This window comes from Mycteria americana, chromosome 4 (genome assembly GCF_035582795.1).
Source record: "Mycteria americana isolate JAX WOST 10 ecotype Jacksonville Zoo and Gardens chromosome 4, USCA_MyAme_1.0, whole genome shotgun sequence".
In the NCBI taxonomy this organism is placed as follows: Eukaryota; Metazoa; Chordata; class Aves; order Ciconiiformes; family Ciconiidae; genus Mycteria; species Mycteria americana.
Window position 1 is genome coordinate 532,737 of NC_134368.1, and position 25,755 is coordinate 558,491.

Genomic DNA, 25,755 nt, shown 5'->3' on the forward strand with positions numbered 1-25,755 from the left:
CAGGATGACACGCCCCCAGCACCCCGGGGGTCCCTGGTCCCCCCTGTCCCCAGCACGGGGCCCTCCTGCCCTGGGCACCCGCGATGCCCCTGTCCCCAAGGTGTCCCCCGGGATGCCCCGGGACAGCTCCGGGCCGGCCCCGGGCCCCTCCCGCGGGCGGAGCGGGCACTGCCGGGCGGCGGGCATCGCCCGGGCACGCGCGCACACGTGGACGCGGGTGTGCAGGCGCATGCGGGCACGTGCGCGTACGTGAACTTGCATGCACGGCCACGCGCACGCAGGCAACGCAGGCTTGCGCGGGCACGCACGCACGCACGCACATACACCCCCCACGCGGCTTGCCCACGGCGCTCTCTTTATTTCTCGCCGCTGGAAAACTAGGAAAGGCCCCGGCAGCCTGAGCAGGGACAGCCTCCGTCCCCCGCTGCCGACCCCACGTGGCGGTGCCTCGCGTGCCGGGGTCGGGCGTGCCGTGGTCAGGCGTGCCGCGGCGGTGCCTCGCGTGCCGGGGATGCTGCAGCGGTGCCTACCGTGCCGGGGCTAGCGTCAGCGGTGCCGCGGCGGTGCCTGGCGTGCTGGGGTTGGGGTGCCGCGGCGGTGCCTAGCGTGGCGGGGCTGCGGCGCGGCCGGGCAGGTCGCAGCGGTAGTGGAAGATGTGGAAGCAGAGGAGGCTGCCGAGCAGCGAGGGGCTGGAGGCGCCCACCTTCCTGAAGCCCTGGCCCTCGTAGAGCCGCTGGGCCGCCACCTGCACCATGGAGGTGGAGAGGACCACCGCCCCGTAGCCCCGTGCCCGGGCGAAGCGCAGCACCTCCCCGCAGAGCGCTTTGGAGACGCCCCGGCCCCGGTAGTCCCTGCTGACCGACATTCGCTTCAGCTCCAGGGCCACCCCTCTCTCGGCCGGGTCTTGCGGCGCTGTCACGGCCACCATGCCCACCACGGCCCCCCCGGCCTCTGCCACCCAGAAGCAGGAGTCGGGCGCCCGCAGGTAGCTGGCGGAGATGTTGCGGAGGTCGGTGCTCAGCGCCTGGTGCACGTAGGAGGTGCTGAAGGAGCGGACCAGGAGCCAGGTGGCCACCAGCGCCAGCGCCACGGCCCCCAGCCCCAGCACCCAGTAGCCGGCAGCTGCCCGCGCTGCCACAAAGAGGACCAGCAGCCCCAGCTGCGCCCGTGCCGAGCGCAGGACGTGGCGGTAGCCGGCCGGTGCGTGCTCCAAGATGCCGTGGGCGAAGAGGGTCCGCACGGCGTCGTAGTCCTGGTCCTGGTACTGCCGGATGCGGTAGGATGCCATGGGCTGTTGGCACCTGCGGCATGGCACGGGGGTGTCAGGGCAGCGCCCGCCTCGGACGGGGACCCCCGGAGTATCCCCAGACCCCATCGCTGGGATGGCACAGCCGGCAAACGGGCAGGGATCGCTGCCCGAGCACCGTGCAGCTGCGGTAGCTCCCGTCGGCTGGGCACCAGCCTGCGCCCCGCATTGCCCCGCCGGCACAATTCCCCTCGTCTCACCAAAAATCACCATCGCCAGCCTGGCCTGGGGTGGGCATCTGGGAATCCCGTCCTCCCGGCCCCTTGTGCGGTTCCTGCCCCGACCCCCCCCTCACTCCTCCTCCCGCCCCCTCTTTCCCCTCGGGACCCCATGAACCCCTCCAAGCATCGCCCCTCTCGTCCCGGTTTTCCCTGCTCCCCCCAGGGCTGGAGCACCGGCCATGCCGCGGCCGGTCCCACGCAGGGGTCCCTGTGAAGGCAGGGGCGAAGGGGGCCGGGGGTCCCGTCTCCCCCTTGATGGGACCCCAGAGATTCACCCCACCCGCCCCAGGCTGCAGGGAGCGGGTTCGGGCTGGGACACCCAGGAGGGGGGAGCAGGGCCTGGGGGGGACGAAGGGAAGACCGGGAGGATGTGGGGGTGCCTGCCCCCCCTGCTCCCCGAGCAGCCCCGGGCCCCCGGCACTCACCGGCGGCGGTGCCGGCTCCCACGGCACAACGAAACCCGGGCAGAGGCGGGCAGCTGCCTGTCCTTTGCCCCGTGGTGCCGCGGCGGGAGCAGGACAAAGGGACACGGGGGGGCTGACGGACACAGAAACCCGCGGGGGCTGCTCGGGACGCGCCGTGGGCTTGTGCCCCTGCTTGCGGTGGGGGCTGAGCCACCCTGGGCACGGGGACCCCGGGCGGGGACGGCTCCCCCTGCCCCAGGGAAGGGGTTGGGGGCCCTGAGCTGCCGAAAACCCCGCGGGGGTCTGCACTGGCCTCGTCACTGGGGGCTAAGGGGGAGCGTGGCCTCAGCCCCCCCCCCCTCCCGGGGTCCCGGCACCCCACACCCCCCCCGCCTGCTGCTACCGGCTCTGCCGCTCCTCAAACCGGGGACCGCGGCTGTGCAGGTCCTTCGGGCAAACGAGGGGGGGGGGGGGGGTCCCTCGCCAGACCCTGGGGGTCTGGCAGCCCCCCCCTGCACGGGGGGAGGCCTTTGCTTCCCGCAGCCCCGGCGCTGGCCTGTGCCGATGGCTCCCACCGCTGCCGCAGAAAGATGCCGGCTGCGCTCAGCTCATCGTTCAGCAACCCTTGGGGGGGGGGGGGACTCGCCCAGCTTTTTTTTTGGGGGGTGGGGGGGGTCTGGTGACAGCACTGGGCTGTACCCACCAGCACGGCCCTTACCCAGGCTGACGGTGGCTCCGGGGACACGGCAAGCGCAGGCGCCGAAGAGGAAGTGCCGCCCCTGCCGATGCCGGGATGCTGCCATAAACTGAGCCCTGAGAAGGTTGTGGGGTCACGCTCAGCCTTGGCTGGGTGAATGGCGGGGGGGCCACTTCTGCGTGGGGACGGGGGTCCCGGGCAGTGGCGGGGGACGGGCAGAGCCCGTCCCCCGCCACTGCCCGGGACCCCCGTCCCCACCAAATGGAGGAGATGCTTTGGCACTGGACCCCCGCAGCGGGGGAAGCCCTTGGCGGGGGGGGGGGGGGAATCCCGGCACATTTAAGCCCTCGGCCAGCCCCCTCCACCCTGAGCTCCCCTTTGGGGGGGGACGACACAGGCTGAGCCCCACGGACGGCACCCACCCAGCCCAGCCCCACCGGGGACTTTGCCTGGACCCAACCGCAGGCAAGCGGCGGTGCCCGGTGCTGCCAGGCTCCCTGCCAGGGGGCTGGGGCTTGGTTTATGGCCAAGTCATCTTTCATCCCTCGAGCGAAGACCGTCGCGGTCCAAAGCGGGGCCACAAGGAGCCCTTGGGGACGGCCAGCCCCCAGGAGCGGGTGTCCTCACCCCGGGGGACCAGCTGGCAACCGGCTGACCACCGTCCCCTGCCCAAAGACGCCCACTGGCACAGGGGGAAACGTGGGAGGGTTGTCCCCGTGGGCTTACGGTGACGCTCCGTGGGTGCAGGTCCTGGACCCTTCCCGTGGGGATGCCGCAGGGGTCCTTGCAGTGCCGGGGACCCTCATCACCCCGCTGGCGTGGCCACCCCGGGACCCTGCGCCAGCGCGGGAAGAACGACCCAGCCCAGCGCTGCGGATGGTCCTTTATTTCTCCACCCTGTACGAGGGCAGCGCCCGACCCGCAGGCACCCCGGAGCGGCCGGAGGGCGGGGGACACGGCCGGGGGTCTCCCTCAGGCAGCCACGTGCCGCCCAGGGGACGCGGGGGCACCAGGGCCCGGCAGAGCACGGCCTCCCCCCGGGAAACCCCTCCCGGGGGGCCGAACCCCCTGCGCAGGGCTTGGTGGGGAGCGGTGCGGCACCTCCACCTCCCGGCGGGGTGGCGGTGGCTCCCCGGCCCCTCCTCTGCGCCCCGCAGACCCCCCGCCGCGCGTGGCACGAGGGTCCCTACCCCCCGTGCCGCCCCCGCGCCGGCGTGCAGCACACTCCCTGAGAAGCAACGCCTGCACGGTGCTGCGGCAAGGCACGAGCCGGGGCAGACCCAGCGCCCCGCGGCAGCGCCGTGTCCGGCAGGCACGGTCAAGAGCAGCAGCCCACGGCACAGCCAGCGCGGCAGGGCTCCGGGCACAGGCTCCCTCCGCGCCCCTCGGCCCCAGGCGGGGCCGACGCCTGGCCGTGCCGGCGCCCGGGCGCGATGCCCGCCCTCCCCGGGGCTGCCGCGGGGCTCAGGGCGTGCCGGACAGGTCGTAGCGGTAGGTGGTGACGGTGCAGTTGGCCAGGTGGCCGTAGGCGGTGGGCAGGACGTAGCGGCGGTGCCGGCGGAAGCCCAGGCGCTCGTAGAGGGCGCGAGCCTCGTGCTGCACCATCAGCGTGTTGAGCACCACGGCCCGGCAGCCGCGCTGCCGCGCGAAGGCCAGCGCGGTACGGCCCAGCGCCGTGGCGATGCCCAGGCCCCGGTAGTCCTTCCGCACCGACATCCTCTTCAACACCAGCTCCCCCTCGGCGCCGTCGTCGGCCGGCCGCACGCCCACCGTGCCCACCACCCGCTCGTCCGCCTCCGCCACCCAGAACCGGGCGCCGGCGCTCTCGGCGTAGGCGGCCCCGATGTCCCGCAGGTCGTCCCCGAGGCAGCGGTCGATGTAGGTGCTCCAGGCGCAGCCCAGGAGGTGCCGGGCCAGGGCCAGCAGCAGGGTGAGGGCCAGGACGGGCAGCAGGAGGGAGCGGGCGCTGGCCAGCAGCAGGCAGAAGGTGCAGCCCAGCGCCAGCAGCACCCAGGGCTGCCGCAGCACGTGCAGGCACAGCGCCGGCGCGTGCTCGCTCATGCCGGTGGCGAAGACCTCGCGCGCGGCCTCCGAGTCCTCGTCGCGGTACGGCCGGATCCGGTACTCCGCCATGCTGCGCGCTGGGGCGGGAGCGGGGGGGCTCAGCCCCGCGGACCCCCCGCCCCACAGCCCACCCCACCCCCCCCGCAGGCGCCCCGCGGCCCTGTCCTGCCCCCCCCCCCAGGGATCCTTCCCCACCCCCCGCAGTGACCCCGCACGCCTCCCCCCCAGTCCGCCCCCCCGCACCCCGCGGGCCCCCCCCCGCCCCCCCGGCCCCGCCCCCGCTCACCGCGCCCTCCGCCCGCACCCGCGCCGCCGCCAGCGCCCGCCTGACGCTGAGAGGGCTCGCGCCCCATTGGCCGCCGCGCCTTCCGGGGACACGCCCCTCCCGCCGCCACGAGCCAATAGGCGCCCAGCGAGGGGCGGCGGGGCGGACCCGCGGAGGGGACGGGGGACGGGGGCGGGACAGCTGGTCACGTGGATTGGAGGCGGGAGTGGGCGTGCGGACGGGGCGGAGCAAAGGGGCGGAGCCAGGGCGTGGAGGCGGGACCTCCTTCTGCGGAGGCGCCATTGACCTTCAGGGCAAGGGGTGGGCGGGGCCTCCGGAGGGGCGGGGTTTGCTGGGGGCCCCGGGCTGGGCTGGGCTGGGGCGGGACCCGTCCCGCTCCCGCTCCCGCTCCCGCTCCCGCTCCCGCTCTCGTCCCGTCCCGTCCCGTCCCCCGCCGGCCCGGGCAGCACCGGCCCCGCGACAGAGCCCGCCGCAGGCGCAGGCGCAGGGGCAGCACAGCGGCTTTACTGGGAGGCGTCCCGCACAGCGGCGACGCAGGGAGCACCCGCTCCGCACCCGGCCCCCGCGGGCCCCCGCGCCTTCCCGGCCCCGCCGCCGGCGCGGGCTGCGGCCCCGGCCCCGGCCCCCGGTCAGGGCGCCCGGCGGTGGGCGCGCAGGCGGCGCAGGCGCTGGCGCCGCAGCCGCAGGTCGGGGGGCGGGCGGGCCCCCCCGGGCCGCCGCCCCCGCGGCCGCTGCCGCCGCGCCCGGGCCAGGCGGAAGCTGCAGGGGGTGGGCACGTTCTCGTAGGAGACGCGGCACGGCTGCGTGGCCGCCTCGTAGCCCTCGGCCCGCGCCGTCACCTCGTAGTCCCCCGGGTTCAGCAGCCGCCAGTAGTCCCCGTCGAAGGCTGCGGCGGGGCGGGGGTCAGGAGCCCCGCGGGGCGATAGGCCCCAGCCCCCTCCCGGTCCCTGTCCCCAACCCCGTGCCTGTCCCCATCCCGTCCCCGTGCTCATCCCCGACCCCATTCCTGTCCCCATCCCCTTCCCAGCCTCGTCCCATCCCCATCCCCATCCCCACTCCTGTCCCCATCCCGTCCCCATCCCCAACCCCACTCCTGTCCCCATCCCATCCCCATCCCCACTCCTGTCCCCATCCCCAGTCCCAGTCCCATCCCCAACCCCACTCCTGTCCCCATCCCCAGTCCCAGTCCCATTCCTGTCCCCATCCCCATTCCCAACCTAATCCTATTTCCATCCCCATCCTGTCCCAATCCCCATCCCCATCCCCAACCCCTTTCTGTCCCCATCCCATCCCCAGCTTCATCCCATCCCCAATCCCGTTCCACCCCCATCCCATTCCCAACCTAATCCTGTTTCCATCCCCATCCCGTGCCCATCCCCAGTCCCTCTCTGTCCCCATCCCGTTCCCGTCCCTGTCCCCATCCCCGTCCCACCGTACCCGTCCGGATGTCGTGGTTGATGCCGTCCACAGAGATGATGGCGTTGGCGATGCCCTCCTCCGTGTCTCCGTCCCGAACCACCCCCTTAATCCCGCGGTGCACCTGGGGACCGCGGGCCGGAGCGGCTGTCAGCGGGGCGGGCGTGCAGGCGGCACACACGTGCGCACACACATGCACACCCCCCCCACGCGTGCCACTGTGCCGTTTGTGCCCAGACCCCGGTGTGGGGCACGGCACCACGGCACACGTGGCAGGCAGCACACACGCACGGCACAGGTGTGCTACGGGCGGCACCGGCACACCGGGCACACGCGCCCTGCACGCACAAACCCTCGCAGGGAGTGCACGCACCCCGTGCTCACACACCTGCCGCACGCGTGCACGGGCGCCCCGCAGGCTGCACACGTGGGGTGCACGTCCGCACCACGCGTGACACGTGCACGCCCTGGGCACGGGGGCACGGGTCCCCCCGCACGGTGCGCACACGTGCTGCAGATCACACACGCGCCTCGCACGCCGAGCCCACGCTCTGTGCCCATGGAGGTGCCCGTGGGGGGCGTGGGGGGACATGGAGCCTCGGGGGTGTCTGGGGACCCCCGAGCCGTGTCCTGCTGCCATCCGCTCAGCCCCTGCCGAAAGCCTGTCCCCTCCGTGCCCATGCCCCCGCAGGATCCCACAGCGTGTCCCCCCGCCGGGGGGTCCCCGTCCCCGACCTGCTCCATGTAGAGCAGCAGGGACTCCCGGTTGTTCTCCCACTCGGCCGGCAGCTCGGAGGCGTGCGGGAACTTGTCGCAGGAGAGCTCCACCGTGATCTCGAAGCAGTTGGTGTGCAGGTAGCTGAAGTCGTTCATGCCTGTGCAGGTTGGGAGGGGTGTCAGGGGGGTCCCCAGCTGCGTCCCCCCCCGCCCCCGCCCCGGCCCCCCCACTCACTGCCGGGCACCGTGTGCCAGTTGGCCCCGTTGATGATGTTGCCAAAGCGGGTGAAGTCGTCGTAGTGGCAGAGGCGCCGCTCCTCGCTGGCCATGGCCAGGTTGGAGGTGGCGTAGACGGTGGCCAGCCAGCGGAAGACCCCGTCGTCGGCGGTGGGGGTCAGCTCCTGCGCCTTCCAGTAGGTGCGGGTCATGTCGAAGGGGTAGGTGACCACCAGCTCCCCCCCGTGCAGGTTGGCGCTCAGCACGAAGGGGTACCGCTGCATCCAGTCGATCACCGCCCGCGTCTCGGGGGCCACCTGGGGGGACCCCGCGTCAGAGGGGGCCGTGGCGGGTCCCGGCAGTGAACCCCCCACCGGGCTGGCTTAAAGGCTCCCGTCGCCCCTTCCTTAGGGCACACGGCCGAGGCCCCGCAGGGTGGGCATCACCCAGGCACGCTGGGGCAGGAGGAGGGGCGGGTTTCGGGGTGCCCGCAGGGCCGGGCTCACCGTGGCGTTGGCGAAGGTGTAGTACTCGGGGATGGGGATGTAGTGGTTGGGGAACTCGTGGGGCACCAGGTCGTTGTCCTCGGCGTCCCACAGCGCCGTGTTGAGGTCGGCAAAGTTGTGGTTGAGGTCGATGCCCTCGTAGGTCCAGCGGCCCATGGCCCAGCCCGACAGCTCTGAGCCCTGCCGGGGGACGGGGTCACCGGGGACCGGTGCCGGGACAGCCCCGCGGCGGGTCGGTGCTCAGCACCCTGGGGCCGGGCAGCCCGACCCTACCAGCTTGTAGGCTGTCTCGTAGCCGTCGGGGTTCATGGAGGGCAGGAGGTGGATGCGGGTCTCGGTGACCAGCTGCACCACGCGGGGGTTGCCCAGCCGAAACTCCCGGCACAGGTACTCCATCAGGTTGAGCAGCAGCTCCCGGCCCAGCACCTCATTGCCGTGCATCCCCGCCACGTAGCGGAACTCCGGCTCGCCTGCCGGGCACAGCGCACGGTGGCAGCGGGTCCCCCGGCCACCCCGGTCCTCTATGCCCCATGCCAGCCTGGGCATCCCCGGAGACTTTGTCCCCATCTGCCTGCACCAGCCTGGACATCCCCGGCCACCCCGTCCCCATCTTGCACCAGCCTGGGTGTCCCCAGCCACCCCAGCTGTCACCTCCCCTCCCTGCCCTGGAGCCGCAGGGCACCTACCCACTTCGTGCTGCCCGGGGTTGTCGGAGATCTCCATGACGTACATCTTGAGGCCCAGGTAGCTCTTCCCGATGCTGTAGACGCGGGTGATGTCGGGGCATTCGTCATTCACCCGCTTCATCAACTGGGGAGGGCACAGCGGTCCGGGTCAGGGTCCGGGGGCACCCCGGGGGTGCAGAGACCCCCTGCCCCATGCCGGGGTGCCCCCAGGGGTGCAGAGACCCCCACTGCCCCCCACTGGGGCTGCCAGGAGGGCACCTTTCTCATCTCCTTGTAGTTGTGATGGCGGAAATCCAGCTTGTCGGTGGGCAAGGGCTGGCTGTGCCAGGAGTAGATGTTGTTCGGGTCTGCGAGGAGCCGGGCAGGCACAGAGGGGACAAGGGGGGACACGGTCAGAGATCCCGGGGTGCGGGAACAGCCTGGAGCCCAACCCCGGGGACAGCCCCGGCAGAGCGTGCCCGTCCTGGGCGATCTCGGGTCGGGGCGAGGGGTGGCGGGCGGTGGGCAGCGGGCACCCACCTGGCAGCGGGCAGCCCAGGACCTCTGCCCGCAGGCAGATAGTGCCGTTCTGGAACCAGGTCTGGGGGTTGATGCGGAGGTACCGTGCCACCACCGGCGAGGGCAGCAGGTTGAGCACCGGCGTCTCGGGGTCCTTGTTCCCAGGAAAGACCTGGGGGGGGGTGGGGTAGATGCAGCCCCTGTGGGTCCCTGTGCTGGGGGGGGACCCAGCTGAGGGCCGTGGGGATGGGGGGGCTGCAGCAGAGCCGCCCGCCGGGGCCCAAAGGGTTACAGGCGCCTCAGCCGCCGCCAGCCCCGGCCTCCCCTGGCCCCCCTCCAGCCCCTAATGAGGAGCAGACACATGGCTGCAAGGGGCGGGGGGACCGAGTCCTGCACGGCCAAAGACCCAGAGCCCCAACAGTGCCACAGGGCCTGGGGCACCCGCGCTGCTCTGCCCCCCAAACCCACCACCCCAGCACCCAGAGGGGAGGGTGCCCAGCACTGTCCCCGGGAATGAGCACAGGGGCCCCCAAACCTGCTCCTGGCACAGCCCCGGCACAGGGACCCCCAAACCCACCCCGGCACGGCGCTGGCACAGGGACCCCGAGCGCTGGTACCTGGGCTGGCCGTGGGAGCAGCGCAGCCGGCTCCGGCAGCCCCCAGCCGGCTCCGGCAGCCCCCAGGTCCCACGCCTCCCCGCACACGCGTGTGCACCCCCCCGGGGTGCTTGCACACCCCCCTCCATCCTCACGCACACGCATGACCCTGCGTGCGCAGCACTCGCGTGCGCGCCCGAGCACCAGGCTGCCGCGTTCGCGTCTGGGCGCAGCCAGCCGTGCCACGCAGCGCCGCGCACACCTGCGCGTGCCCCCGCCACGCTCACGCGCGAGCACCGGAGGGGCCTGGCAGGCGGCCGGGGCAGCAGCTGGGGACAAGCAGCCTTTGTGCCCGGTGCCCGGGCGGAAGGGCTGGAGGACGCTCACGGGTGAGGAGGCCAAAGGCAACAGAGCCGGGTCCCAGCCCAGCGCCAGCCGGCACGGTTAACCCCCCCGGCACGGTTAATCCCCCTGGCACGGTTAACCCCCCCCGGCACGGTTAATCCCCCATGCCCTCGCTCTGCTCCAGGAGTCGGGCAGGCTGGGGGTGCCGGGGGGTCCCCGCTCCCACCACCCCTGCCCGGGACACCTACCGCCTCCTCGGTGCCGTTGCGGCACGGCTGCCACGTGTGTGTGTCGTTGCTGACCTGGACTTTGTAGGACGTCACCCAGTCGTACCTGCGTGGGGGAGAGGGTCAGCAGGGTCCCAGCCCCCCGCCCGGCCCCCCCGGCACTGGACCTGCCCGGTGCCTTACGTCCAGATGGAGTTGAGCCCCTGCGTGATGACGCCGGTGAAGTTGGTGAGCCTGCGGGCATCCACCTCCAGCCACTGCTCTGTGTCCTCGCGCCCCGCGCACCAGCCGCCATCGTAGAAGTCCCCGTCGTAGAGCCCCGACTGTGTGCGGGGGGGTGTCAGGGACGGGAGGGGGACGCAGGGCCCTGCCCAGGGCACGTCCCCACCGCCCGCGTGCCCCCGGCCCCGACGGTCCTGCGAGGAGCTGTGCCCGCGCGGCAGCGGCGTGGCACCGGGCCAGCACTCCGAGCTGCATGGCACCGCCTGGCCGGGGGACCAAGCCCCGGGTTTAACGGGACCCCGCAAGCCCCCCGCCCCGACCAACGTGCTGGCACTGCCGGCAGGCCTGGCTCCCACCGGCCACGGCGAGGCTGGAGGGGTCCTTGCTGGAGAGCCCCTGCTACACACGTGCCGTGCACACGCCATGCACATGCCATGCATACGCTGCACACACCATGCACACGCCATGTATACAGCGCACGCGTGCCATGCACACGCCACGCAAACATCACACACATGCCACGTGCATGGCGCATGCCACGCAAACATGACGCACACGCCATGCACACGCCACGCGTGCACACTGCACACGCCACGCCACGCACGCGCTGCGCGTCCTACCTGGATGTTGAGGCGCCCGCGGTGGGCGCCCAGGCCGTAGCGCTTGTCGCTGGAGGCTCGGAGCTGGGAGTCCAGCACCCGCAGGGACTCCAGCCCCAGGGGGGGACACTCTGGGGGCAGAGCAGAGGGGGCCGGGCTCGCTCAGAGACCCCCGTGCACGGCTGCCCCCACGCAAGGGTCCCTCCCCCAGGGCTGCCCCCGCCCCGTGCCCCTGCCCGTGCGCGCAGAGGCAATGCCTGGCAGGTCCTGTGCCGTGCCGTGCCGTGTGGCGCTGTGCCGCAGGACATGCGCCCGCCCGGCGAGGCGCAGCAGCCCTGCCTGCGCTGGCTCCCTCCCGCTGCCCACCCTGGCCCCGCTCCCGGGCTCTGCGGGGCCAGACCCAAACCCCCGGGTGAGACCCCAAGTTCCAGCCCCCAGCGCAGGAATGCAGCCGGGCCCCGCGGCTGCGGCCACGACCGCGGCCACGACCGCAGCCAAGGCAAACCCTGCTCCGTGTCATGCGAACTCCCCTCTGCGTCACGCAAACCCCACTCTGCGTCACGCAACCCCTGCTCCCCGTCACGCAGAGGGGCAGGGAGGACAGCAGAGGTGGGGGGGGAGCCCTGCCAGCATCCCCCAGCCCCACTGCAGGGTGGGCGTGGGTCTGCACACACGTGTGCGCGTGCACGCCTCTGCACGGTTTGCAGGGAGTGTTTCTGTGCCATCGCACGCAGGGCACGTGCGCAGGGTGACGGCTGTGCGTGTGCAGGGTGTGCACGTGTGACAGCGCGGGGGCCACGCTGTGTGTGACGGCGTGCGCCTGGCCAGGGCGGCGGCTGTGCCCCCCGAGCGCGGGGGAAGGGCTGGGGCTGTTCCCCACATGCGTGGGTGCAGGTGCCGAGGGGTGCGGGTGTGCACCCCAGCGCCCGGCTCACGCTGGACTCGGCGTGTGTGTGTGTGTGTGTGTGTGTGTGCGAGGCGTGGAGGCGTGTGCACACGCGTGTGTGCCTGCGCAGCCCCGCAGGCCCCTCTGCCCCGTCCCCCGGCGCCGAGCGTACGTACGAGGCTGCGGCGGAGCGGCCGTGTCCTTGGCCGGAGCCTTCGGCTTCTTCTTCACCACTTTCTTCTTCACGACTTTAACCCGCACCAGCTTCTTCCTGGGCGCCGGGGCTGGAGACGGGCAAAGGGACCCCCGGGGTGCTGGGGTCCGGGGCCACCCACGCAGCACCCAGTGCAGGAGCCTGCCGGCCCTCGGGGACCCACGCACCCTTGCACCCCATCACCCCCCCGCCATACACCCCCCCCCCCAAGGCCCCCGGGGCTCACGGGGCCACCCTGGGGCACCCCCTCACCCTACACAAGCCACGGCACAGGCCCGGAGGCGTGCACGGCCCCCAGCACACGCGTGCACAGACACACACGCGTGCACACACGTCTGCACATGTGCACACATGCACAAACACACAAATGCAAGTCACACGCACACAGAAACTGCACAAATGCAGACACACGCACACACGGAGTGCACGCTCACACACGCTGAGGCACAGACGTACACACAAACCACACACACGTCCATACTTGGGCGCACACACACACGGCCAAACACACACACGCCCACACGCACCCCTGTGCGCACACGCTTTAAGCCACTCCCCTCCACACACACTTGTGCACACATGATCCCGCACACACACACACACACGTGCACACACATCCCGGTGCAGACAGCCGTGCGCACACACGCTTGTCCCCGTGCACACGCGTCCCCGTGCACACGCATCCCTGCACACACGCACACGTCCCTGCACGCCCCCTCGTCGTGCACACCCGTCCCTGTGCACACCCCCTCCGTCCCTGCACCCCCCCGTTGTGCACACCCGTCCCTGCACCCCCCCGTTGTGCACACCCGCTCCCAGCCCACGCACCCCGCCCCCGCCGCTCCTACCTTCGGCCCCGGGCCCCCCCTGCGCCCGCCGCCCCTGCTCGGGGGGGCCGGGGCTGGAGGGGGCCGCGCCGTCCGGGGGGGGGGCCGGGGTGCTTTCTGAGGTGCTCGCCCCGCTGCCCTTCGGGGGGGCCGCCCCGGTGCCTTTGGGGGGTCCCGCCGTGGTTGGGGGGGGGCTCGGTGCCGTGCCTCTCGGGGGGGCCGTCCCGGTGCCTTTGGGGGGGCTCGTCGCGGTGCCTTTGGGGGGGCTCGGTGCCGTGCCTCTCGGGGGGGCCGCCCCGGTGCCTTTGGGGGGGCTCGTCGCGGTGCCTTTGGGGGGGCTCGGTGCCGTGCCTCTCGGGGGGGCCGCCCCGGTGCCTTTGGGGGGCCCCGTCGCGATGCCTTTGGGGGGTCCCGCCGTGGTTGGGGGGGGGCTCGGTGCCGTGCCTCTCGGGGGGGCCGCCCCGGTGCCTTTGGGGGGGCTCGTCGCGGTGCCTTTGGGGAGCCCCGTCGCGGTGCCTTTGGGGGGTCTCGTCGCGGTGCCTCCCGGGGCAGACCCCGCGGCGCCCCCGGGGGTGCCCATCCCCGTGGCGCCGGGGCGGCCGGGCTCGGCGGGGGCGGCCGCCAGTCCCCGGGGGCGGGGGCGGCTGCCGGGGGGCGCCGCCCGGGCGAGGGGCGCCGGGGGGCCCAGCAGCAGCAGCAGCAGCAGCAGCGGGGCGGGGGGCAGCCCCAGCATGGCCGCGGCGGAGCGGAGCGGAGCGGCCCCCGGCCCTGCCTGCCCGGCGCTGCCCGCCCCGGCCCTCCCCCGCCGCTCTCGCCGCCCCTCCCCGCCCCCGCCCCCCGCGCCCCCCGCCCGCTCCCGCCCGGCCGGGACCCCCGGGGGGCGGCACCGGGGCCGTGGCGGAGCCGGGCCGGTCACGGACGCCCCCCCGGGCCCCGGGTGGGCTCCCACCCCCGCGGGCTCTCTTCTCTCCCGCTGAGCCCGTCGCTGGCCCCAGCAGGCGAAGTGCCTCTGCCCGCACCCCTGCCCGCAGCGCTGCGCCGGGCCGGGCAGGGTGGCAGGGCCGGGGTCCCGCCGGGTGCCCGGGGGTCTGCGGAGGGGTTGGGTAAAAATGCCCCCCCCCCCCCCCCCCCCCCGTGTCACCAGCTGCTCCGAGAGACCCTCGAACAGGGGACACCGGGTCCTGCCTGCTCACCCTGCAGTCCCTGCACCGTGTCCCCCACAGTCCTTGCACCGTGTCCCCACCGTGTCTGCACCATGTCCCTGCTGTCCCCAGCACCATATCCCCACTGTCCTTGCACCCTGCAGCGTCCCTGCCACCCTTGCACCATGTCCCCACCATCCCCAGCACCGTGTCCCCACTGTCCCCAGCACCCTGCAGTGTCCCCGGCAGTGTCCCCTCTGCCCCAGCACAGCCGGTGTCTGACCCTGCTCCCGGGGCTGAAGGGGAGCAGCCGCTCGGCACCCCAGGGCCGATCCTGCCGGCAGCCCCCGGCATCGCTGCGCAGGGGAGGGGGCTGCTGGGCACCGGCAGGATGAGGCCCCAGGGGTTGTGGCCGCTCGCTGGCCACAGGAAAGCCCACAGTCCCTTCCTCCCCGCGTGCGGCAGCGTGCCGGGGCGCTGGGCTGCGGCCAGGCGGCTGCGGGGCAGCCGGACACGGGGCTGGTGGGTGCCCACCGTCCCCCAGTGCTGCCCACTGTCCCTCGGTGCTGCCAGCCGTCCCCGGTGCTGCCCGTGCCTGCCGGGGAACGCGCCCCGGCTCTGCGGGGCTGTTCCCGGAGCGGTGCCTGCACATGGCCCTTTGCTGCCACCCTTGCAGGAACGCCTGAGCTGCTTACGCAGCAGTTCTGGGAACAAAACCCTCCCTGGCTGGGATCAGCTGCTTGGCGTGTCCCCCCCCAGCCCACTCCCACTCCCCCCAGGCCATCCTGGGGTGGCCGCGGCTGCACCCCGTGCCGGGGGGGGGTGCGCTGGGCGATGCGTGGGCCCTGTGCTGTGCTGCCCTGGCCCCCGGCTGCTCCTGGCCCCGGCTCCCCCCTGCCAGGAGACCCCCAGCGTTTCCGGGCCGAACCTGGCCGTGCTCCCCGCCAACGCGGCCGGAGGCAGCTGGAGCGGCTCAGCCCTTTCCGACAGCGAGGGCAGGGAGAGTTGCGGGGGGCTCCGCCATCCCTGCCTCGCCGCAGCCGTCAGTGCCGCCGGCCGAGCCTGGGGACCCGGGAGGCCCCGGGAACCGCCTGCGCGGAGCAGAGCCTGCTCGGGCTTCGCAGCCAAGTCCCGGCGCAGAGCAGGCGCCAAGCAGAGGGATCCAGCCCTGGCCCCCGGCCCTGCCAAGCGGCGGGGACGCCCTGCCTGGTGCCCTGCCTGGGAGGGACCCCGGGGGAAGGTGGTGCCCACAGTGCCCGGTGCCCCAGGGTATTCCTGGTGGGACCACGGGCCGGGGCACCAGGCACAGGCGCTGCCGGACGGCTGTGCCAGCACCGCGGTAGGTGTGAGCGGGCCCTGCCCTGCCCCAGGTCACCTCCCTGCCGTGCCTCCCCTGGCAGCTCCGGCTGAAGCCTGCGGTGAGGTTTGAGGGGTGCGTGGTGCTGGAGCCGCTGGCCGGGCAGCGCTGGACTCGCTTCCCTGTGCTCCCTGAAAGCCCGGACTGCGCAGGCAGCGCCAGGCTCGGCACCGCCCGGGCTGCCACCACGGGCAAGGAGTGAAGCACCGCAAGGACGGAGGCGCGGGCAGGGGCCGTCAGCCCGGTGGGGTGCCCAGGGTGGGAGGTGGGGGTCCGGGTGGGAGTGCCCAGGGGTCACGGTCACACCAAGGGGGAAGGTCTCTGGGTCCTGCCTCTCCCCCCACCCAGAGCGGGATCCTCCAAAAAGCCATGACTGTGCTGCTGGCACTGCCGCCTACCTCCCATGAGCTCATTTTCCACCCCAAAAGGACTTTCCCGGCCTGACTTTTACTTCTTTTATTGGGATTTTCTACAGCCTCCAGCCGCAGGGCTGGGCCGAGGGGGTGGGAGGGAGCGGGCTGCGCTCAGGCCACCGGCACCCTTTGGTGACAGCTCTGCATTCACCCGGCTCGTGCCCGGCTGGAGTGGGCAGGGGAGCGGAGCTGGCAGCTCAGGGCGCTGGTCCCATCCCCATCCCCGTCCCCGTCCCCATCCCTGTCCCCTCTGCCAGGTCCCTGTGGGGCTGTCCCAGAGCCCGCTGCAGCCCGTGGCACTCGCAGCCAGCCCAGGACCCCCGGATCCCCATGCCCAGGGGCCGCAGAGGCAGCGCAGGACTCGGGGTGGTGCGGGAGGCTGCGTGGCCACCCGGCCGCTGCACGGCTGCACGCTCCTCCCGGGTGAGAGCAGCCCTCCCGGGACGGGCCAGCACCGAGAGGGGCTGTGCTCGGCTGAGGGGGGAGTGGGACGGGGTCCTCCAGCCCTGCAGCACCCAGAGGTGCTCCCATGGGACGGGGTCCTCCGTCCCAGCAGCGCCTGGGGACGTTCATTCCACATCACTGGCCGAGAGCGGGGGACGGCTGGGACCAGACCGGCGCTGGCGCGGGGCCCCGATGTCTGGCGCGCAGGATGATGCTTTGTTTCATGCCTGTCTCGGGGGGCTGGATGGTGGGAAGGGTTTTGCTATGAGCTGAGCCATCTCCCGCATCCTGCCGAGAGCTCTGGAAAGGGGCCAGGAGGGGAGGCCGCGCTCGCTGGCATGATTCAGCCCCCATGTGATGGGACTTTCTAGGTTTGCTGAAGACCTCTCTGCACCCTCCCGGCTGGGGTGCTGGGCGCAGTGCCTGGCTCCAGGGCAGGAGAGGCCAGCTGGGCTGGCCCCACTCCCGGCTTCCCGGGCCAAGGCACACAGCTCGGCAGGCTCCGGCTCTCCGATTCAGCCCCACTCAGCACTTCCAGGGATGTTATGAATTTCCCCATGCAGCTTGGCTCGGAGTCAAGCCGGCCGCGTCCGCACCGCCGGCAGCTGCCAGCTCCCACTGCGGGACATGCCTTAAAGGCGCCGTAGCCTGTCCTGGCAGGGACGTCGCTGGATGGCTGCCGCGGACCCCCCTGGCACCCCGCAGCCGGAGCGGGCGTGGCAGCGGGGCCAAACCCACCAACTCGGCATTGGAGCTGATGGCACCACCGGTGCCGGTGCTCCTGGGAAGGTCTGCTGTGGAGAAGCCCCCCTGGGATCCCTAGTGCCGGGGTGTCCCAAAAGGGGGGGGGGTCTCCCTCGGGGTGGAATGGCTGAACACCGCGTTCCCACGCTGGGTCCCGCAGCGCCCTGCCCCCAGGGATGCCGGTGCCTTGCACCCAGTGCCGGTGCTGCCGCCTGCCTGGCTCGCTGCCCCGAGCTGCCCCGGCACGGGAACCACAGGCTGCGGCTGAGGCTGGGGCTGCCAGCCAAGGCAAACGCTTTGGCAGCTTCCGGGCTGGCCACGGGGCTTGTGCCCAAACCGCCCGGCCGTGCCACATCCACCCGGTGGTGCCCGGGCGGGTGGCTAAGTGCTCGGGTGCGCAGGCCGGGTGAGGGGTCCCAGGGCTGGGGGAAGGGTCCCCGGGCCAGCCTGGCCCCGTTTCTCCTTGTCCCTGTCCTGGCAGTGCCCCGTCCCACGGTGGGGGGACACGGGCTCCGCGGGCGGGCAGCGTGGGACAGAGCCCTCCTGCGTCCCCCGCGCTGGCGGGGACGGAGGCGGTGGCTGCGCGCGTGTGTGGTGTCACTGTGGTCTGGGGAGGGGCGAGGGGCTGCGAGGTGCTTTGCAAGGGGAGCTCGGGGCTGGCCCTGGCCACTGCTGCCCCGCACCAAGTGCCACAGCCCTCTGCCCACGCCTGCTCCGCAGAACCTCGGCGTGGGGGCAAGAGGGGCCGGCAGCCGCCCGGGTCCTGCCATGGCCCCCTGGCCCCAGGGAGGCCGGGCTGCAGGGCTGTCCCCTCCCTGGGGACGGCGTCACCCCAGAAGCCCCGGTTGTGACCACCCTCTCTGCTGTCCCAGCCGGGACCTGGCCGTGCCGGGCTGGGGGGACGCTGCTGGCCACAGGATCAGCCCCAGGACCCCAGTAGGAGCAGAGCTGCGTGTGTATCAGCCCGAGCAGGGGCTGGAGGTGCCGGGGGGGGGTCTCAGGTGCTGGACACCCTCTGGGAGCATCCCTGGGGGGCTTCCCAGCTGCAGCGCAGGCGATGCTCCACGGCTCGGTGTCTCTGCAGGACGGATGCGGCTCCTGGGGCTGCGCAGGCACGATGGGGCTGCACGGCAAGAACCAGCGGCTACTGGAGGTGGTGGCCTGCGCTGTCCTGGCCTGCTGCCTCTGCCAGGCAAACCTCTTCTTCTTCTACCTGCTCCTGCTCCTGCCCCTCATCTTCCTCTTTGAAGAGCCCATCAGAGGATGAGGATGGCCCCGGATCTTGCTTGTGCTGCTCAATACAGAGCCCTGCCCTTGCCAGCTCAGTGTCTTTGCTGGGTGCGGGTGGAAGGGTGGATGTGGGCACCCCGCTCCTGCAGCAGCTCTGTGCCCCCCCTGCTCCTCCCTGCAGCCCGTCCTGCTCCCGGGACCTGCGGACCCGGGACCATCTCCTCCACCTCCGTGGTGCCGGGTCAGTAGCCAGGGACGGGACTCGGCACTGACGGGGTCCTGCCTGGGGATGGTCTAAGCAGGACTGGCTCCAGAATCGGTCCCTCCAACCCCCTGGGCTCTGCCTGGCCCCATTCTGCTCCCCATGGGCAGCTGCAGTGGGTGATCCCCCCAAAAGTGGCTGTTGCATGGGGTGGGTGGGGGACCACGGCGGGGGGAGAGTCGGGAGCGGCGGGGTCCTGCCCAGGGACGTGCTGGAAGGGCCAGGCAGCCTCCTGGGTGCAGGGGTTAGCCCCGTGCCCAGCTTCTGCCCCTTGTAGCCCCGGTGGTGCCGGGGCAGAGGGCAGGAGGCCCCGAGTGCTCTGCTCTGCGCGGGCTCCGCTTGGACACCTAGGACCCCGCAAAGGGACAGACCCAAAAAGGGAAGCCCAGGGGACCAGTGGCAGGATCAGAGGACATCCATGTGGCTTTGGTCACGTGCACCCTCCGGGCATGCACAGCCACTGGCCCCAGATAGACGCACACCCCATCCCAGACACGTGCACCCCTGGACATGCACATCCCGGACATGCACAGCCGATGGACGTGCAAACTGGGTGGACTGGGATGTGCACACGCAGTCCTGGACATGCACAACTGTTGGACACACACTTGGTGGCCCCAAACACTCCCACCCGTTGGACACCCGCAGCTGGTGGACATGGATGCTCTCACCCATGGGCCAACCACAGACTTGGGACATGGATTGACACCAGGGGACACACACAGCCAGTGCACGGGGACACCAGGAACACACCCCCCTTGTGTGATCATTCCAGACTTTATTAATGGAGCTGGGGCCGCGGTGGTGCGCTGACCTGGAGGCAGCGGTGGCCGGGAGTCTCGGGGGCGTGGGATCTGCAGGTGCCTGGTGCTGGGGTCAGGTCATGGGTGGCTGCGTGTCCCACGCTGCCAATGGCTCTTCCCATACCAGTGGTGTTGGCTGCACAGCCCATGGGGCCAAAAGTAGCCCATACCTGGGTCTGGCGGGGAGCTCTATCCTGTGCCGCGGTCAGGCACCAAGGGCCGGGCCAAGGCTGGGGGCAGGGGTCACCCCACGCAGGGCAGGGGGCCGGGGAAGAGCTGGGGGGCAACTGGGTGCGGATCAGCAGTGCCAGAAAGTCTGGAGGTGATGGTGTGGGAAACATGCCACGGTTTAATGACAGACGTGTCACTGAGAGCCTGGGGGATCATGGAGAGGATGGGAGACCTCTTCTCCCCGCTACAGTAGTAGATGGTGTCTACTGGGGGTGCGTGTCCCGCGTGTGCACATGTCCAGGACCAGCGCACGTCTCCAGGGATGCAGGTGGCCCAGCCTGCCTGCTCCCGTGCTGGCTCTCGCCCCCGTCTCCACGTGCCAGCCCGTCTCCACGGCCCCAGTACGTCTCCATGGCCCCAGCCCATCTCCACGTCCCAGCCCATCTCCACGCCCCCAGCCCGTCCCCGCATCCCCGGCCCATCTCCACCTCCCAGTCCACCTTCACCTCCCCACACCGTTGCCGTATCCCAGCCCAGCTCCACGTCCCAGCCTGTCTCCACGTCCCCAGCCCACCTGCATGTCCCCAGCCCATCTCCAGGTCCAGAAGGGCATGGGGCTCTTGGAGCCGCGCCAGAGGAGGGCCACCAAAATGATGCGAGGGCTGGAGCACCTCTCCTAGGAGGACAGCCTGAGAGAGTTGGCCTTCTTCAGCCTGCAGAAGAGAAGGCTGCGGGGAGACCTTCTAGCAGCCTTCCAGTACTTCAAGGGGGGCTCTAGGAAAGACACGGACAGACTTTTTTTAGCAAGGCCTCTTGTGACGGCACGGGGAGCCATGGTTTGAAGCTAAGGGAGGGCAGGGGCTCCATTTGGGGAAGCCCTGTGGGGACAGCCCGTCCCCATGGCACCGTGAGGCAGGCGGGGGCTTGGGCAGGACCCGGCTCAGCCCCCCGTCCCCGAGCCCACCAGCCCCAGCGCTGCCAGCCCTTGCGCCCCGGGACTGTGTCCCCGCCAGCCTGGGGGACCATGGCGGCGGCAGGTGACCACGGCACCCATGGCTCTCCCCAGGCTCCAGCTGTGGGACCCTCCTCTTCCTCCTGCACTACCACACGCTCCTGGCATCCACACCCGGGGGACAAGCAACGCTGAGCGCCTGCGCCCGTCACCCTTCCCAGCCCCGCCTGCAGGCACCAAGAGCTGGGACCATGGCGACAGCCAGCACCACCGCCACTGCCACCGCCACCGCCACCGCCACTGCTCCCGGCACCTCTGGCCCTTTGCCGCCTCCTCCCGCCGCGCTGCCTGCGCTGCCGCTCGGCCCGGGGGCTCCTTTTGCGTCTCCTGTGCCGGGGCAGTGACCAGCGCACCTGCCGCCACACGGTGCCGGTGACGCGGGGCCGGTGCTGCTGCGGTGCCGCCACCCTCCTCCTGCGGGCTGGGGCTGGCCGGTCGCCATGGAGCCCGCTCGTCGCCGGGCGGCACCGTGGGGACACTGTGATGCCACCGGTGAGGTTGACGCTGTAACGCGCTGACATCACAAAGGGCCTCGCCCGGCACCCCCATAAAAGCGGGCTGGGGGGCGCAGAGCCACAGCTCCCTGTCAGGACAGGGTGGCCGGCCAGCATGGCCCGGTCCCGGCGCAGCAGGCTCCGCAGCAGGAGCCGGCGGCGCCGCCACCACCCAGACCATGACGGGACGCGTCCTCGCCGCCGGTACAGGAGGACCTCACGCCGGCCTGGGGTACTCAGCCGCAGGCGGCGGTATAGGAGGACCCGCCGCCGGCGGCGTGGGACGCGCAGACGCCGCTGCTGACCTCACCCCAGCAGTGGGCGTCTGCGGAGCCGGTGGCCCCGTGACCGCCACACCACGGTGGCCCTGGCTCCCTCAATAAAGCTGGAATGATTGCATGTGCTGTGTTGTGTCTTCCTTGTGTCCCCGTGCGCCGCCCGCGTGGACCAGGGCTGGCACTCCGTGTCTACTGGGGCTGCGTGTCCCCTGTGTGCACGTGTCCAGGACCAGCGCACGTCTCCAGGGATGCAGGTGGCCCAGCCTGCCTGCTCCCGTGCTGGCTCTCGCCCCCGTCTCCACGTGCCAGCCCGTCTCCACGGCCCCAGTACGTCTCCATGGCCCCAGCCCATCTCCACGTCCCAGCCCATCTCCACGCCCCCAGCCCGTCCCCGCATCCCCAGCCCATCTCCACGTCCCAGTCCACCTTCACCTCCCCACACCGTTGCCATATCCCAGCCCAGCTCCACGTCCCAGCCTGTCTCCACGTCCCCAGCCCACCTGCATGTCCCCAGCCCATCTCCAGGTCCAGAAGGGCATGGGGCTCTTGGAGCCGCGCCAGAGGAGGGCCACCAAAATGATGCGAGGGCTGGAGCACCTCTCCTAGGAGGACAGCCTGAGAGAGTTGGCCTTCTTCAGCCTGCAGAAGAGAAGGCTGCGGGGAGACCTTCTAGCAGCCTTCCAGTACTTCAAGGGGGGCTCTAGGAAAGACACGGACAGACTTTTTTTAGCAAGGCCTCTTGTGACGGCACGGGGAGCCATGGTTTGAAGCTAAGGGAGGGCAGGGGCTCCATTTGGGGAAGCCCTGTGGGGACAGCCCATCCCCATGGCACCGTGAGGCAGGCGGGGGCTTGGGCAGGACCCGGCTCAGCCCCCCGTCCCCGAGCCCACCAGCCCCAGCGCTGCCAGCCCTTGCGCCCCGGGACTGTGTCCCCGCCAGCCTGGGGGACCATGGCGGGGGCAGGTGACCACGGCACCCATGGCTCTCCCCAGGCTCCAGCTGTGGGACCCTCCTCTTCCTCCTGCACTACCACACGCTCCTGGCATCCACACCCGGGGGACAAGCAACGCTGAGCGCCTGCGCCCGTCACCCTTCCCAGCCCCGCCTGCAGGCACCAAGAGCTGGGACCATGGCGACAGCCAGCACCACCGCCACTGCCACCGCCACCGCCACCGCCACTGCTCCCGGCACCTCTGGCCCTTTGCCGCCTCCTCCCGCCGCGCTGCCTGCGCTGCCGCTCGGCCCGGGGGCTCCTTTTGCGTCTCCTGTGCCGGGGCAGTGACCAGCGCACCTGCCGCCACACGGTGCCGGTGACGCGGGGCCGGTGCTGCTGCGGTGCCGCCACCCTCCTCCTGCGGGCTGGGGCTGGCCGGTCGCCATGGAGCCCGCTCGTCGCCGGGCGGCACCGTGGGGACACTGTGATGCCACCGGTGAGGTTGACGCTGTAACGCGCTGACATCACAAAGGGCCTCGCCCGGCACCCCCATAAAAGCGGGCTGGGGGGCGCAGAGCCACAGCTCCCTGTCAGGACAGGGTGGCCGGCCAGCATGGCCCGGTCCCGGCGCAGCAGGCTCCGCAGCAGGAGCCGGCGGCGCCGCCACCACCCAGACCATGACGGGACGCGTCCTCGCCGCCGGTACAGGAGGACCTCACGCCGGCCTGGGGTACTCAGCCGCAGGCGGCGGTATAGGAGGACCCGCCGCCGGCGGCGTGGGACGCGCAGACGCCGCTGCTGACCTCACCCCAGCAGTGGGCGTCTGCGGAGCCGGTGGCCCCGTGACCGCCACACCACGGTGGCCCTGGCTCCCTCAATAAAGCTGGAATGATTGCATGTGCTGTGTTGTGTCTTCCTTGTGTCCCCGTGCGCCGCCCGCGTGGACCAGGGCTGGCACTCCGTGTCTACTGGGGCTGCGTGTCCCCTGTGTGCACGTGTCCAGGACCAGCGCACGTCTCCAGGGATGCAGGTGGCCCAGCCTGCCTGCTCCCGTGCTGGCTCTCGCCCCCGTCTCCACGTGCCAGCCCGTCTCCACGGCCCCAGTACGTCTCCATGGCCCCAGCCCATCTCCACGTCCCAGCCCATCTCCACGCCCCCAGCCCGTCCCCGCATCCCCGGCCCATCTCCACCTCCCAGTCCACCTTCACCTCCCCACACCGTTGCCGTATCCCAGCCCAGCTCCACGTCCCAGCCTGTCTCCACGTCCCCAGCCCACCTGCATGTCCCCAGCCCATCTCCAGGTCCAGAAGGGCATGGGGCTCTTGGAGCCGCGCCAGAGGAGGGCCACCAAAATGATGCGAGGGCTGGAGCACCTCTCCTAGGAGGACAGCCTGAGAGAGTTGGCCTTCTTCAGCCTGCAGAAGAGAAGGCTGCGGGGAGACCTTCTAGCAGCCTTCCAGTACTTCAAGGGGGGCTCTAGGAAAGACACGGACAGACTTTTTTTAGCAAGGCCTCTTGTGACGGCACGGGGAGCCATGGTTTGAAGCTAAGGGAGGGCAGGGGCTCCATTTGGGGAAGCCCTGTGGGGACAGCCCGTCCCCATGGCACCGTGAGGCAGGCGGGGGCTTGGGCAGGACCCGGCTCAGCCCCCCGTCCCCGAGCCCACCAGCCCCAGCGCTGCCAGCCCTTGCGCCCCGGGACTGTGTCCCTGCCAGCCTGGGGGACCATGGCGGGGGCAGGTGACCACGGCACCCATGGCTCTCCCCAGGCTCCAGCTGTGGGACCCTCCTCTTCCTCCTGCACTACCACACGCTCCTGGCATCCACACCCGGGGGACAAGCAACGCTGAGCGCCTGCGCCCGTCACCCTTCCCAGCCCCGCCTGCAGGCACCAAGAGCTGGGACCATGGCGACAGCCAGCACCACCGCCACTGCCACCGCCACCGCCACCGCCACTGCTCCCGGCACCTCTGGCCCTTTGCCGCCTCCTCCCGCCGCGCTGCCTGCGCTGCCGCTCGGCCCGGGGGCTCCTTTTGCGTCTCCTGTGCCGGGGCAGTGACCAGCGCACCTGCCGCCACACGGTGCCGGTGACGCGGGGCCGGTGCTGCTGCGGTGCCGCCACCCTCCTCCTGCGGGCTGGGGCTGGCCGGTCGCCATGGAGCCCGCTCGTCGCCGGGCGGCACCGTGGGGACACTGTGATGCCACCGGTGAGGTTGACGCTGTAACGCGCTGACATCACAAAGGGCCTCGCCCGGCACCCCCATAAAAGCGGGCTGGGGGGCGCAGAGCCACAGCTCCCTGTCAGGACAGGGTGGCCGGCCAGCATGGCCCGGTCCCGGCGCAGCAGGCTCCGCAGCAGGAGCCGGCGGCGCCGCCACCACCCAGACCATGACGGGACGCGTCCTCGCCGCCGGTACAGGAGGACCTCACGCCGGCCTGGGGTACTCAGCCGCAGGCGGCGGTATAGGAGGACCCGCCGCCGGCGGCGTGGGACGCGCAGACGCCGCTGCTGACCTCACCCCAGCAGTGGGCGTCTGCGGAGCCGGTGGCCCCGTGACCGCCACACCACGGTGGCCCTGGCTCCCTCAATAAAGCTGGAATGATTGCATGTGCTGTGTTGTGTCTTCCTTGTGTCCCCGTGCGCCGCCCGCGTGGACCAGGGCTGGCACTCCGTGTCTACTGGGGCTGCGTGTCCCCTGTGTGCACGTGTCCAGGACCAGCGCACGTCTCCAGGGATGCAGGTGGCCCAGCCTGCCTGCTCCCGTGCTGGCTCTCGCCCCCGTCTCCACGTGCCAGCCCGTCTCCACGGCCCCAGTACGTCTCCATGGCCCCAGCCCATCTCCACGTCCCAGCCCATCTCCACGCCCCCAGCCCGTCCCCGCATCCCCAGCCCATCTCCACGTCCCAGTCCACCTTCACCTCCCCACACCGTTGCCATATCCCAGCCCAGCTCCACGTCCCAGCCTGTCTCCACGTCCCCAGCCCACCTGCATGTCCCCAGCCCATCTCCAGGTCCAGAAGGGCATGGGGCTCTTGGAGCCGCGCCAGAGGAGGGCCACCAAAATGATGCGAGGGCTGGAGCACCTCTCCTAGGAGGACAGCCTGAGAGAGTTGGCCTTCTTCAGCCTGCAGAAGAGAAGGCTGCGGGGAGACCTTCTAGCAGCCTTCCAGTACTTCAAGGGGGGCTCTAGGAAAGACACGGACAGACTTTTTTTAGCAAGGCCTCTTGTGACGGCACGGGGAGCCATGGTTTGAAGCTAAGGGAGGGCAGGGGCTCCATTTGGGGAAGCCCTGTGGGGACAGCCCATCCCCATGGCACCGTGAGGCAGGCGGGGGCTTGGGCAGGACCCGGCTCAGCCCCCCGTCCCCGAGCCCACCAGCCCCAGCGCTGCCAGCCCTTGCGCCCCGGGACTGTGTCCCCGCCAGCCTGGGGGACCATGGCGGGGGCAGGTGACCACGGCACCCATGGCTCTCCCCAGGCTCCAGCTGTGGGACCCTCCTCTTCCTCCTGCACTACCACACGCTCCTGGCATCCACAC

At 71.7% G+C, this 25,755-nt stretch overlaps 3 protein-coding genes across 4 annotated transcripts; all 3 read right to left on the reverse strand.

Annotated features, from left to right (window-relative positions):
- Positions 1-340: 340 nt before the first annotated feature.
- On the reverse strand, positions 341-3,463 carry LOC142408804 (N-acetyltransferase 8-like). 2 transcript variants are annotated; one of them, XM_075499392.1, is made up of 3 exons: positions 3,355-3,463; positions 2,650-2,744; positions 341-1,301 (listed from the first exon to the last, which is right to left on the reverse strand). In XM_075499392.1, the coding sequence occupies exon 3, from the start codon at positions 1,286-1,288 to the stop codon at positions 602-604; it is 687 nt and encodes a 228-aa protein (XP_075355507.1). In that variant the 5' UTR covers positions 1,289-1,301; positions 2,650-2,744; positions 3,355-3,463; the 3' UTR covers positions 341-601. The 2 variants fall into 2 exon arrangements, with proteins under 2 accessions (XP_075355507.1, XP_075355508.1); XM_075499393.1 differs by lacking the exons at positions 2,650-2,744; positions 3,355-3,463 and adding an exon at positions 2,335-2,575.
- Positions 3,464-3,484: 21 nt separating this feature from the next.
- LOC142408803 (putative N-acetyltransferase camello) lies at positions 3,485-5,327 on the reverse strand. The gene is made up of 2 exons (XM_075499391.1): positions 4,979-5,327; positions 3,485-4,769 (listed from the first exon to the last, which is right to left on the reverse strand). The coding sequence occupies exons 1-2, from the start codon at positions 5,043-5,045 to the stop codon at positions 4,093-4,095; spliced, it is 744 nt and encodes a 247-aa protein (XP_075355506.1). The 5' UTR covers positions 5,046-5,327; the 3' UTR covers positions 3,485-4,092.
- A 276-nt stretch (positions 5,328-5,603) lies between these two features.
- CPXM1 (carboxypeptidase X, M14 family member 1) lies at positions 5,604-13,711 on the reverse strand. Its single transcript, XM_075499386.1, has 14 exons — positions 12,955-13,711; positions 12,069-12,176; positions 11,028-11,137; positions 10,369-10,508; positions 10,207-10,291; positions 9,039-9,189; positions 8,778-8,866; positions 8,520-8,643; positions 8,107-8,303; positions 7,834-8,013; positions 7,347-7,644; positions 7,130-7,269; positions 6,416-6,518; positions 5,604-5,864 (listed from the first exon to the last, which is right to left on the reverse strand). The coding sequence occupies exons 1-14, from the start codon at positions 13,664-13,666 to the stop codon at positions 5,608-5,610; spliced, it is 2,694 nt and encodes an 897-aa protein (XP_075355501.1). The 5' UTR covers positions 13,667-13,711; the 3' UTR covers positions 5,604-5,607.
- Positions 13,712-25,755: the final 12,044 nt, after the last annotated feature.

Coding starts and splice junctions, on each gene's coding strand:
- LOC142408804 (XM_075499392.1), bottom strand. CDS start 1,288: ATGGCATCCTACCGCATCCGGCAGTACCAGGACCAGGACTACGACGCC.
- LOC142408803 (XM_075499391.1), bottom strand. CDS start 5,045: ATGGGGCGCGAGCCCTCTCAGCGTCAGGCGGGCGCTGGCGGCGGCGCG. Junction 4,770..4,978: donor GGGTGCGGGCGGAGGGCGCG/GTGAGCGGGGGC, acceptor CTCCCGCCCCAG/CGCGCAGCATGGCGGAGTAC.
- CPXM1 (XM_075499386.1), bottom strand. CDS start 13,666: ATGCTGGGGCTGCCCCCCGCCCCGCTGCTGCTGCTGCTGCTGCTGCTG. Junction 10,292..10,368: donor GGGCTCAACTCCATCTGGAC/GTAAGGCACCGG, acceptor TCCCCCACGCAG/GTACGACTGGGTGACGTCCT. Junction 7,645..7,833: donor ACACCTTCGCCAACGCCACG/GTGAGCCCGGCC, acceptor GGGTCCCCCCAG/GTGGCCCCCGAGACGCGGGC.